This window comes from Ambystoma mexicanum, chromosome 10 (genome assembly GCF_040938575.1).
Source record: "Ambystoma mexicanum isolate Mex_15411 chromosome 10, UKY_AmexF1_1, whole genome shotgun sequence".
NCBI classification, from domain to species: domain Eukaryota; kingdom Metazoa; phylum Chordata; class Amphibia; order Caudata; family Ambystomatidae; genus Ambystoma; species Ambystoma mexicanum.
In genome coordinates, this window is record NC_090932.1 from 1,569,040,879 (window position 1) to 1,569,054,790 (window position 13,912).

At 46.5% G+C, this 13,912-nt stretch overlaps 1 protein-coding gene across 2 annotated transcripts in view; it reads right to left on the reverse strand.

Annotated features, from left to right (window-relative positions):
• Nucleotides 1–13,912, reverse strand: part of MED15 (mediator complex subunit 15) — a 672,261-nt gene that overhangs the window by 70,100 nt on the left and 588,249 nt on the right. Inside the window, exons 14-16 of one of the 2 annotated variants that reach the window (XM_069619881.1) lie at nucleotides 1,697–1,860; nucleotides 880–1,046; nucleotides 591–746 (exon numbers count right to left, since the gene is read on the reverse strand). In XM_069619881.1, coding sequence (XP_069475982.1) covers nucleotides 591–746; nucleotides 880–1,046; nucleotides 1,697–1,860 — 487 coding nt within the window. The remainder of the gene's footprint in view (nucleotides 1–590; nucleotides 747–879; nucleotides 1,047–1,696; nucleotides 1,861–13,912) is intronic. The other variant, XM_069619882.1, reaches the window with a different exon arrangement.

Consider the following 13,912-nt stretch of genomic DNA (forward strand, 5'->3'; position numbering starts at 1 on the left):
ACACAACTGCAACAGTTATAAAAAGAAACAACCTGACTTGGATGCCCACTATTTCACAGAGTGCCACCTGCCTATTGAACCCAGTTCACCACCAACCTCTAACGTGCTTTCTATTTTCCTTCCATTTGAAATATGACTGAAAATAATTTGTCCAAATTGGTCTTTAACACTCAAGCCCCTTCATGCATGTACGGCTTGAGCATTAAGGAGCCATACAACCCTCTGAAATGTGTGGGTCTGGCTAGTTGATATTTTATCTGCAATAACCCACATCCTCACGCTGCTAAATCTGTAGGATTCCCTACCACAGCTGCCCCTAACTTAATCAGCCATATTAGCAGTATACGACAGGCAGCATTTACATGCTACATTGGGCTGTTTAAAGCCAAATATATTAAAAAAACATTTAAAGCCCATTAACACAAAAATGAACATATTTCTCCGGCCCAATTTCTCAAAATCATTGAATGTTAACGAATGAAAATGTTCTCATGAAAATTCTTTTAGCTGTAAGGAAAACTGACGTAAATGTTGACTCAGCAGCACATACTGTGACTTAAAGCAATGTATGGATGATGGAGCTAACTAACCTCCAGCCCTCCTACTATCCCCACAGTTGGTAGCACTGAAAGCGCCAGGCTGGTTACCATATTGTAGGGGATTATCTATCCACAGGGGGCTCTGATCAGGGTAGTCGGCAGGGACGCTCAGCTGCAGTGGTGGTACGCTCGGAAGGTTCTTGTCATCTGGAACAAAAAGACATAATTAGAACACAACCATCTATGCATAAACAAGTTAGGGTGCTGCCACAGCAAAGGAGGTACATTGGAATAGGGAAATTACAATGTCATTGGAAGATGTAGGCTGACAGACCCTCACCAAGTTTGCATATAAGGTGAACTGTTCCATTGTTGCTGCAATGGGAAGGGTCCAGGTTCACAAGGAATTTAGGATTTAACCGTGCTACTTCTCCCTGTAACACATTTGGTATTGTTTGCCTGTCATCCTCTTCAAACTTCCGTTTACAGGGGGCGACCATCTGGGTCCTGCAGAGAGGATATTCACATCAGTTCCAAAAATGATTAAAATGGCCAGACTGACATTAAAGGACACATTCTCATCCTCACAACAAATTTACACCACGTGGGGCTGGAAACAGAAAACTAAAGGGTAAAAAAAATAAACTGGGCATTGTAGCAAAATAATGCTGCACATTAGCTCAACATTACATGGGTAAATGCAAGGTGTAGGCTTATTTGGATCAAAAATATAACATGAATTCAAAGAAACTGTACAAGAACAGGAGAAAGATGACATCTAATGCAGGAAGTACTAATTGATAAAAACTGATGTGTGTTGTAATACACAATGCATGCACTATAGGATGTGATTTACAGCTTTTTAATCTTTTTATTTCATTTACCATATTTTATCTATGTAACCATATGTTCTTTTTTAGACATTAAGACTAGTGTAGAGTATAATTCACTGGTTTTAGATATTTGTATTTAGGACATCTGTAAACGGCTTACATTTTTTAATTGTTTTATAACTGTGTTAAAAGGTTTGATTAACCATAACCCTAAATACATTAAAAATAAATATTAAAAAACTGGCTAGCAAAGAACCTGCTCTTATTACCTTAATCATACGAGGTCACTGGATGGCACACAGAAAAAAACAGTAAAATACGTACGTCGTGATGGGGGGGCCATGAATGGCTGTCACCGCAGGCACAAAGGTGCGGAATAGGGAATGGTTAAACACCGGTGAACGGATGTTTGCCAGGACTGCATCTAGCAGAGGCTGGCACAGGTACTGCTGCTTGGTGGTGGGCACTGTCGGTGGAGGGGGGGTAGGCTGAAACAGAGGCAATGTGTTAGCAATACAGTGAACATTTTCAAGTTTGCTGCATACTGCATAAAATACTTTAATGGACATTCAAATCTTAAATGCTTTGAACGAGGCTGCTTCAGACTACGGGAAGAACATTTTATTTTGGTAGAATGGGAGGAAACAGATAATGGAGAAGTGATCTCTCAGAGTGTTTATAAATCCGCTATAAAACTTAGCCCTATTTTAATGTGACATACAGCAACAAAGTAACAACTAAAAAGGGTCCACAAAATTAATGTAAGTGGCTCAGATAGCATTGTAGTGGCCACTTGCATGCTGTTTACAAACTAGGCTGAGATAGTAATGCACCCAATCATTTGATGAAACTGAAGACCAATCACAAAGCACATGGTCTCTAAACCAACCAAAAATTGGGAAATTCTAGGATCCAAAAGTGAAATGACCTACACTTTACACTAAACCAGTAAACCCAGTTCCAAATAATGCAAACGGTGAAACTGAGCATTAAAATGACAAGGACATGCACTAAAATCCTAACCCATATAATCTGCTGTATTAATCTGAGTCCCCTTTTGCTTAAGCAGTCCTTCCCCACAGATTAAGGAGGTTTAGTGCCTCAAAAGGAATATGTTACTTACCTGTAACTACTGTTCTCCAACATTGTAGCTTTCATAGATTCCCCTTCTGTGAATATTCCCGTCATTAGGCTGGAAATTCATGGTAACCTAGAGCAGTTTAAACTTAAACCTTCAGTCAGTTATGTGCTCTAGTATCATCCTTTCTCCAGAAGAACAAGTTACTGACCCCTGGTAACGTTCTTTCGATTGGATGTTCCTCCCATGTATTCCTCATCTGATAATATATCTTTCCAGCATCGCTGCTTTAGAAATGTTTTTTTCGACAGAGGGCGCTGTATGCAGTGTCGTCCAGTCGATGTCCCTTGAGGGCCTCCGTCGACATCAGCATAAATAGCGCATGCAGTGCCCGTTGGCTTCAGTTCTGCCCGCCCCCCCCCCCTCCGAAGAAGAAGAAGAATTACCAGGCGTACCCAAGATTGTAGGCTCTCGGAAAGCATAGTGTGTGGAGGGGTAGGCTGGGAGGGGCGATGTGGAATATGTGGGAGGGACATCCAATCAAAAGAACGTTACCAGGGCTAAGTAACTTGTTCTATGAATGGATTGTGCCCTCCCACGTATTCCTCATCTTATGATAGACTCCCAAAGCAGTAATAATTTGGAGGTGGGAGTACCAATTAATTAGATTTAATAATAGACCAATGGAGGACAGCTTTTGCAAAAAGTCCTCCCTGACTGGAGGAAGAATCCAGACAGTAGTGTTTTACCAATGTATGGATAGACAACCAAGTGGTCACTGAACAGATATCATTTATCGAGACACCCCTTTGAAGAGCCGCAGAGGTTGCCATGCCCCTTGTGGAATGAGCCCTTAGGCCTTCCGGCGGGTCCTTGCCTGCTAGTCTGTAGTATTCGCCAATAGCCAGGATAATCCATCTGGATATTGTTTGTTTGGTGACCGCAAGGCCCAATTTGGGACCAGTATATTCAATAAAAAGTTGATCAACCTGGCAAAATTTTGCCATGTTGGATACGTAAAAATGTAGAGCCCTTTCTGGGTCTAGTCTATGTAGCCTCTCCTCCTTTCCTGTATGAGGAGGTGGTTAGAATGTTGGCAAGGTAATTTTCTGTGACAAGTGGAAGTCGGAGACTACCTTAAGCAAAAAATAAGGTTTTACCCTGAGAGTGACTTTCGTTATAGAAAATAGTATGAGGTTCCTTGCAAGAAAGAGCCTGCAACTCGCTTACCTTGCGGGCTGATATTGCGATGAGCAAAACAGTTTTTAATGTCAAGAGCCTTGAAGGGCAAGAATGTAAAGGCTCAAATGGGATACATGTCAAAAACCTTGATACAAGATTGAGGTCCCAAACAGGTACATTGAAAGGAACTGGTGGGTATACATTAGTAAGGCCATTCAAACATTGGACGATCAAAGGGATCTTAAAATATGAATCCTACTCCAAGGAGCGCTTGAAAATGGAAAGCGCTGCCAGGTAGCCCTTAATGGTTCCAATCTGGAGACCCAGATTGGCTAAATATAACAGAAAAGAGAGAGCACCATAGGTGTGTCACACATAAATGGATCCACATTCTTATCCTTGCACCAGTTTTTGAACTTATTCCAACAGCAACGGTACAAAGATTTAGTTGCTGGCCTTCTGGCCGAAACCAAAATCTTCATTATGTCATCCGGGAGGTCCCAATCCTTGTATCTAAGCCTTTCAGAAACCATGCATGAAGGCTGAGTGTCTTGACCTCTGGATGGAGAACCTGACCTTCCTCTTGCAAGAGAAGTTCCTCTTTGTGTCAGATGTATTGCAGGGCAGATGGACAAGTCCAGAAGGTAAGGGTACCACGTCCTCCTAGCCCAATCTTGAACGATTAGGATCATCGATTTCCCAAACTTTCTCAACCTCCTGATCCAATGAGGATGACGGGGACTGGAGGAAACGAATACAGGAGTGGGAAATCCCAGTCCACCACAAACAAGTCTCCTAGAGCTCCTCTTGGGGGAAATTCATATTGTTCTCACTTCCGGTTGACACCGGTCACAAACAGATCCACTTGATAGGTTCCCCAAAGGGTGAAGCTCTCTTGAAGGACTTCCTGAGCTAGGTCCCACTTGTGGGAGACTGCACTGCTTGCTCAGAGCATCTGCCGCCGTGTTCTGCTCTCCAGCTGGGCGAACTGCCGACAGAAATTCCTTCTTGTATTGGCCAGAACCAGAGCTGCATTGCCTCTCTGAACAGTGGTAGTGACCCTACACCACCTCACTTGAGGTAGTACATGGCCACTGCGTTGTCTGTTAGGCAAGACTGTATGAAGTAACCCTGTGAGAGACTACACCAGCCTTGTCCTCTTGGTAATAGGTAACCCAACCTTTGGTATAGGCCTGTACTACACAAGTTGGTAGAGTGACTGAGCAGCCAGACTTATCTCAAGAGGGGTCAATGTGAGCTTTAGAGGTGCAACATTGATTCACAGTGACAGGTATTCAAATAACACTTATACTCAAGGTTTCTTATTAAAATAATTATTTATTAATTTAACAGTCCGTTTTAAAATAAGCCTTCTTTAGTGTGGACATTGATATATCAACTTAATGCAATACTGAGGTTGTGAAAGAAGGACTAGGTTAGGGAAGGAAACCAAGGTTAACAAGTTTCTCCACTTTTCCATCCCCCAATGAAGTATATGTTAACCCTTTCCCAGCTATACAAGTAAAGTATATATGACTTTTTGGAGGGACAGATCAACACAAAGCCAGGGGTTAGGAAGAGTCTTCAGGGAGCCAGGACAGCTAATGTCAATTGAGCAAAGTCTAGGGGACCTGAGGCACTTCTTGAAGATAGCACAAAAGTCTTGCACAATGTTAAAGGGAGTTTCGTTGTAAAAATATTCACTGTTGGGCCCAAGCTGGCAGGCTTGTGAAGAGCAAAGATGCAAGCAACTATACAAAGGGCAGCAAATGCAAGTCTCCAGTCAGAGCAAGCAAGCTACACACAAGAGGTAAGTGCCCCTAGTTACACAGTACCTTGAGTCTGAAGAAAAGGTTCCAGCTGGCTTCTGTTCTCGTTGTAGGTCTGCAGGTCCTGTTTCTGGGCCTCAGTCGTGGGGACAAGAGGGAGGACGTCTGGTGTCTCCTGCACTACTGTTTGAAGGTCGGCGGCAGCAATGGGCACACTCCAGATCAGCATCACTTTGCGGTTTCAGCTATTCGCAAATAGCGCCACTGCGGTTCTTGTACACCTTATGGGCTATCCTTGCTTCTGGGGTCCAGTATTCCTTTGAGGTGGCTCAGGCTTGGATAGTCCTGCTTCGAGGGAGTCCTTAGGATCTTTCTAGAGCTTGGGTCTGGCTTAAATATCTATGCACTCGATTCTGGTGTTCCTGTCCCTTCGCACTCCAGCAGCAGCCAAAAAGAACAGCCATCAGGGAGAGGGGTTCCAGTCAAGTTAGTCTTGGGGTCAGTTGGCCCCAAAGGGGATACTGAGTAACCCCCCAGCACTCCACATAAGATGGTGACAAAGTCAATTTCACTTTACTACTCTTGGAAACAGTGCTTTATTCATGAAAAGGTATTTAAACTTTAGAGAAATCCAAAGGACTTCTCAGTGACACTGCACTGAGGGTGCTGTGTGCCACAATACAAAAAGGCGATGCCTCTGGAGTTGGTCAGGCTCCAAAACCAAAATAAACACAGAGCCCAAATCGGAGAAAAATACATGAGTGAGAAAAAGGTCTCACTCACTCCAGGATAAAAGATTAAAAGTCTTAACGTCCAGCAAAAGAGCTGGGGGTCTCTAAGGTAGAAGGGAATTAACACAGAAATTAGTATTCTCCCCAACATCCTTCATTATCAGGACATTCTTTCCTCGCACAGAGGGCAGGAAGGCCTTCTGCGCTAGTCTGATACCCTCAGCTCCAAAAGGTTGATGTGTAGATTGGATTCCGATGGAGACCAACGACAGTCAGATCGCTGGTGTGAGCTCCCCACCCTGTGAGTGAGGAGTCTGTCACTGCAGTTATCTCCGGCCATGGTTGTCAAAAAGATTTTCCCTTGAGGATACTGTCTTTGCAAGTCCACCACAGAAGGTCCTGAGCAACTCTGCTCAGAACTTGCAGTTGGTCCGACATCTTGCCTGAGAATTAGGTATTATTGTGTCCTGAGAGCCCATTGAAGGGATTTCATTCTCAAGCGGGCCTGTGGCCCAAGGAAAATGCAGGATGCCATGAGACCAAGCAACCTCAGAAAATTGAAGCTCGGAAGATGCTGAGCATTCTGAAACTTTGTTACCATCTGCAGAATGTGTTGAGCTTTCACCTCGGGTGGCGAGGCTTTCACAGAGGAAGTATCCAGGACTGCTCCAATAAATTGGACTTCTATTTGACTTCTTGTAATTGAGGGAGAAGCCCAATCTGTGGACAGAGTGGCAGGTTATGCTGAGAAGTTCCCGGGCTTGCTCGGGTGAACGAGCCCTGATCAGCCAATCATCCAGGTAAAGGTAGACGTGAATCCCCACCCCTCTCCTGAGACTCGCTGCCACCACCGCCATCCACTTGGTGAAAACCCTCAGGTGGAGGTCACCCCGAATGGCAGATCTCAGAATTAAGAATTAGAACCGCCAATCGCGAACCTCAGGTACTTTATGTGCTTGAGATGAATTGGCACATGAAAGAAAGCATCCTGAAGGTCGAATGATACCAATGAGTCTTGGCGTTGGAGAGCCTGAAGGATCTGAGAAAGGGTAACCAGGGGAACCATCTTGAACTTGTCCTTCCTGAGGAACTTGTTCAATTTGCTCAAATCCAAGATGGGTCTCAATCCTCCATCCTTTTTGGGGATTAGAAAATACGGCGAGTACCAACCCGTGTTCCTCTCAACTACATGTACATGTTCTAATGCACCTTTCTCTAGCAGGGTTAAAAATGTGCTGCACAAGGAGCGGTTCCAGAATTTTGACAGAGCTGTACCCCGGTGGATGGTCCAGAGGCCTTTTTTGAAAAGGAAGTCAGTAACCTTGGACTACCGTTTCCAGTGCCCAGGCATCTGAAGTAATGCCCCGCCATTCGTTTAGCTACTGAGAAATTCTGCCTCCCACCGGGGTCTTGTGGGTTAAGGCCTCAGAGTGGCTTAGAGCCAGCTGCAGCAGTGGCTGAGAGTAAGGATGCCGCTGCTGGGGACAATTTAGCACCCCTTCCTCGTCCACCACGAGGGGATCTTCTCTGGCCCCTCTGCCCAGCTTGTCCTCTTCCTCTTCCAATTGAGGAGTATAAACAAAAGGACTTACACACCCCCCCCCCCCAGGAAGATGAGCCTGAATAGGGTTGTTGAGGTTGTCCAATGGCAGCGCTAAGGGATTTAGATGCCACCTTTGAGGTCTGCAGCTTCTCCAACATTTGATCCGCCTTGCTGCAAAAACAGCCTTGAGCCATCAAAGGGCATGTTGAACAGTCTTGCCTGCACGTCTGGTGCAAACCCAGACTTCCTCAACCACACAAATCTGCTTAATACTGTGCTAGCAGCCATGGATCTGCTGATGCCATCTACAGTATCCAAACCTGACTGGAGACATTTACTCATTGATTCTTTACCATCTTTAAATGATCCCCAAGAAGCAGGCTCTTTCTTCACCTTCCGGGATGTGTTCAGCCCCCATAGCAACAGTCCCACAGGGTAAACGTGAATCTAGACAGTGTGCAAGTAACATTAGTAGATTTTAGGGCCATACTGCATGCAGTAAAAACTTTGTGTGCCCAGGCATCTACCTTCTTGTCATCCCTGTCAGGGGGTATGGAAGGATAAGCTGATTGTCTGGTTGACGTAGCTACCTAAACTACCATGTTTTCTGGAGTAGGATGCTTGGTGAGGTATTCCGGGTCACTGCTGGAAGGCCTGTACTTCCTTGCGAAGTTCTTAACTGCAACCGCAGCTTCCGTGATCTCCCAATTAGCAAATACTTTTTTCTGCAGGGCCATGTAGAATGGTAAAATCTGGTCTTTCTGAGGACCTTGGTCCAAGCTGTCAGTCATGTTATCTTGTTTGTATGATGGAGTAGGCCTGCTCCATCCCATAAACTTAAATGACCTTTCCCCATCAGTTTTCTGTAGGATGAGTCTGCATGTTCAGGGGGGTCAGGCCTGCCAAACTCTAGTTCTGACAAGGTATCCAAGCCACTAGCTGACTGGAGATTATCCTACAAATCTCTCAGTCTTGATTTATCGGAAATCGGTTCTTGTGGCACATACTGCAGACCAAAAGGTGGTGAACCCTCATCAGAGGGTTGGTGGTCCTCATAAATTGCAGACATAGACCTAAAGAAGTCTTTTTTAGGTACAGGTTTATAAACCTTATCTTGAACCAATGGCTTTGACAATGTTGAAGTAGTTGAAGACAACTTTGAAAATGGCGCTGGTTTACTGGGCGTCGACTTAGACTTCGGTGTTGACAGCTCTGACTCTGAGTCGGCAAAGTCATTGAGGCCTTCGACGCTTTGTGCTTTTTAGTTAGAACCTAAGTAGGACTCGGCTCTCCATTCGTCAACACTAGACGACTTCTCGTCGGATCGAGAACCTTCAACGCAAAGCCGGCTTGGAGCTTGGCTTCGAAGTTGTAGCCTTCGACTTCCCTTTGTTGTCCCTCAGAGCGACCGGGGCATGGCTCTTTTGCGTTTCTTTTGAGGGGGTAGAGGCTGCATTCTCGAAAATGTGCAACATCTCTGTACAAAATGCATCCCACTTTGCCGGGTAATCGGACTTCGTAGGGCATCCGATTGCCTCCGTGGAGGAATCACTTGAGGTTGAAGGAGACCTATGGTGTCTCTTTGCCTTCTTATAGGAAGAGAACGAGGATTGCAATGATCGACTCGTCGATCAGCACCTTTTTGCGCCGGGAAGAGTCTCGACTCACCAGTCTTTCTCCCGCTTCGAAGAGGACTTCGACGCTAACCTCCCCACCGCCGGTTTACCTCTACGCTCCCTGAGAGCTTTCTCTGTCATGGCCCAACAGGACCCACAGTCATCAGTACGGTGCCCGAAGCCCAGATACCATAAATCAGATGCAGTGAGAATCCGTAAACGACATTTTCGATCCGCAGTCGTGGCATTTTTAAAACCCAACTTGCTGTCCAAGGAGTAGATGAAGACCTGTTCTCACGAAAATCTCACTGAAGAGCACCATAATTACTCGAAGCGTAAGCTCGGAAAACGGAACTGAAGCCAACGGGCAATGCACGTGCTATTTTTGCTGATGATGTCGATGGAGGCCCTTGAGGGAGATCGACTCAATGACACTGCATACAGCACCCTTGATCGAAAATGTTTTCCGAAGCAGTAAAGCTAGAGAGATATATTATCATAAAATGAGGAATACGCGGGAGGACACAATCCATTCGAATTGGATCGTTCATAGATTCACATGCTGTGAATAGATTATAAAGCAGTATGCAACCCTGAGAAAAGGGCAGAGGCAAGCTCAAAGTAGCAAACTTATCACAAGAGACCACTAAACTTCACACAAACAGGTTATGAAGAACAGACTGGCCAACTTTGGACTCTGCCGCAGAATCCCTGTCCACACAGTGGAACTTGATGAACGTATCCACCGATCTATGTGGCTGCCCTGCAGATGTCTAGGAGCAGAGTACCAGAGAGGAAAGCAGTAGTGGCTGCCACAGCTCTGGTGAAGTACGCTCTGAGCCTGCCAGGAAGATGACTGCGGGTTCTGTGATATTACTTTTTAAAGACCAAACACAATAAATACATGTTTTGGCCTATTTTGTGTTGGCTTTAAAATGCAGCAATATGACATGCTCACTGCTACCAAGGTGATACCTCCCCCTGCTCACACCCTCTCCCACCGGTTATGTAAAACGGCAGGGCACACACACACACACACACACACACACACCTGTCAGCCCCTGCACGCACTCATGTGCAGCAGGGGCTGACAGTTCGATTTAGAATGACTGCTCTGTGCAGTCACAGAGCGGTCATTCTAAATCGATCTTTTTAGTTTTTGGTCAAGTGGAAAATATGTTTTCACTTAGTACTGGTCTGCCAGCTTGCTGATGGCAGAAGGAGATGCATGCAGAAATCCACCTGGATATGGAAGGCTTGGAGAGTCTTTCCGTAACACATCCAACGAGTGCAATGATAGCTCGGTCGGTGAAGTAGGTGAGCCAAAAAACACTGGCAACACCACTGGCTCATCGAGGTGGAACATGGGCGGCACTTTCGTCATAAATGTCGGGTTAGTGCGCAAAAGGACTTTTAATTTATGGAAAGGCAAGTAAGGCGCTTTGGCTGAAAACACCTGGCTGAAAACACCTGGATCTCGACTCTCTTCGCAGAGGTAATGGCCACCAAAAAAGCAGTCTTCCAGGAAAGATGCTTGATGGATGCCCTGTGCATAGGCTCAGGATAGGACAACGTTAAGTTCCCATGTAGGAGCTGGGTGCAGAGTGCAGAATAGGTGGAAACGACCTGAAAAGGCATCCGAAAAAATTCTTTGACCCACCTCTGCGACCATAGTGAAGGCCTGCCTGGCAAGAGATTATACCTGGAAATGGTGGCCAGCTGCACCTTGATGGAGGAGTGGGCCAAGCCTGCTTGCGCTAGGAACAAACAAATATGGGAGAATGTCCTGCACCCGGATATGCTGGGGTTCAACACCAGACGGATAATCGTTTCTACTTGCTCTTGTGACATTTTAAGCTGGATGGCATCTGGGCATGGGCCAGAACATCTTGGTAGTCTTGGGGTAGCTCCTGCGACCCAAACTCTAGGAACACATGAGCCAGGCCGTCGGATTGAGTGAGACTGGATTGTAATAGAGCACAGCTCCCTGGTTCCTGGACAGAGGTTTGTGATGTGGATATAGTCCGATCGGAGGAGCTAACTGCCTTGGCCATGCAAGGGCTACTAATATCAGGTTGCACTGATACTATCTCAAGACACTGATGACTCTTGACACCAGAGGGATGGGCAGGTCTGCATATACAAACTTCCCTTTCCATGGGAATGCAAACGTGTCCCCCGAGCTCTTAAATCTGCTGGCAAAGGCTTTGACCCTTTTGTTGTCGGTCGCAAAAAGATCCACTTCTTGCACGCCCCAACGCTGGAACACCCAGTGAAGCTGTACCGTGTCCAGTTCCCACTTGTGACAAGAGCGGGGTTCACTGCTGAAAGAGTCTGCTACAGTGTTTATCCACGGAAGGTGGAGAGGAAGCCGAAACATCAGGTGGCGCAATACCCAGTACCATTGGGCCTGTGCCTCTGCTGACAGTTGCAGGGATCTCAGTTGCTTGTGAGCATCGTGTTGTTGTCCATCCAAGATGTGCACCTTTCCCCCCACATAATAGTGGCAGAAATGGTACAGAAAACAGTATGACTCCAGGTTTTTTATGTGTAGCAACTTCGCCTACTCCGGCCACAGACCTCTGGCAAGGACTTGCATGTGCGCTCCCCAGCCTTATCGGGAGAGGTCTGACGTGACAGTGGCCTGGTAATAGAGTAGATGAAAATTAGCATCTTGTACTAGAGGAGCCTGTATGGACCAACAATGCAGGTTGTCTCGGAAATGCTGCGTGAGGAGGATGTGATCCTCCCAGGATCCGGAGACTTGTACCCACTGTGTCCAGAAACTCCTGTAACAGGCACACGTGTTGCCTGCAATAATTGATAAGAGGAATGCAAGATGACATGACCAACAGTGATGTGCAACTGAGGACTGACACTGCAGTGGAAGAGTTGCACTTGTGCACCTTGTGACGGAGGGTGGACACCCGCTCCTGGAAAGGCACAGCTTTGCAGGATAATGTGTGGACCTTTGCTCCCAAATACAATGCCTGCTGAGCTGGAACCAGGCAAGACTTTATGAAATGTATGAAGAAGCCGAGGGACTGTAGGCATTGGATGGTGGACGATGTGCGCCGCATGTCACCACGGCATAAGATGGTGCTTATACAAACCAATCATCGAGGTATGGACATATGTATATGCCCGCTTGACGTAGATGGGGCACCACTGAATGGCAGAGCTTTGAATCGGTAATGTATCCCGCCTACTAGAAACCGCAGGAAGTGACGGTGTGAGTGGCGAATAAGGATGTGCAAATATGCATCCTCCAGGTCCAGCGACGCTAGGAAATCCCCTTGTAACCGAGAGAGTACTTCTTGTAGTGTTACCATCTGAAAGGTTTGTGCCCTGAGGAACTTGAGAACTCCTAAATCTAAGATGGGTCTCAAATCCCCCAACTTTTTCCTTACCAGAAAGGATCTTCTAAAGATTCCCTGCTCCCTTCTGTGCTTCCGGGACATTTACCACCGCCCCTCAGGGTTGCACCTCTTGTAGTAGCAGGTTGTAAAATTGTTCCTCCTTGCTGACTGGTACAATCTCCGGCCGAGTTAGGATACATTCCAGGGAATGTCCTTCTTGGAGCAGTGAGAGCACCCATTTGTCGGTCTTAATCTATGCCCATTGTTCGAAGAATCAAAATAGCCTTCAGCACCCCAGTGGGAGGAAGTGGGAGGGACGGACACTGGGTGTGTCATGGCTGCTTTGCAGACTGGCACCTGGACTGAAAGGAGCCTCGCTGGTGTTGGGCACCTCTATAGGACAGATCTTCCTCTGTACTGGTCCGTTGTGGAGTACACCAGAGTTTCATACAAGGAGGATTGGTACGTGGGGCAGTAATCCTCAAAGTCCTTGTAAAACAGGAATTTCCCATCCTAAAGGACTGGCTCCGCTGCTGTTATGTGCCCAGAGAACGAGCAGTTTCTCTGTCCTTAATGGATTGTAGGGTTTCATCCACCCTCTTTCCCAACAGGTCGATACCGTCGAACGGCATGTCTACCATCTTGGCTTGTACCTCTGGCCTGAAATTGGTCACTTTGAGTCAGCCCTGCCTTCCGAGTACAGCCCCATTACCCAGCTATCCAGTGTCTGCAAGATCGACCGTGAGGGCATGGTCCAATGCCGCCTCTCCTTCATGAAAGATCTCCAGTGCTTCCAGTCTCTTATCCTCTGGGAGGAACTCCAGAAGAGGATGCAGCTTATACCATAACTCACGGTCATACCTGGTTAGAACAGCCTGGCATTTGCTGCCTTTTCTTGCCAAATGCATCTAGATGTCTCTGTTCTTTGTCAGGTGGAATTGAGCAAGACGAAGACAGGTTGGCTGACCTCTTAAAGGCAGCAGCAGAAACAACAGTCAGGCGTGGGCTGCGTGCAGAGGCAGACAGGGGCAGAGTCAGGGACCCTGTACTTACAATCAAATCTGTCTTTCTTTTGCCGGTGCCCGTGGAGGGATGGGCCATGGTGACTAAACCATCTGCTCAGATATCCTCCAAAAAGGGGAATAGCCCATATGAATTTCCTCTGGGATTCCCTCAGCTGGTACAGGAGAGTTTCTTCTGTTCTTCTGGTGCGAGGCTGAACACTTTTGCAGACCTACCTATAAAGGTGTGAAATGACCCAA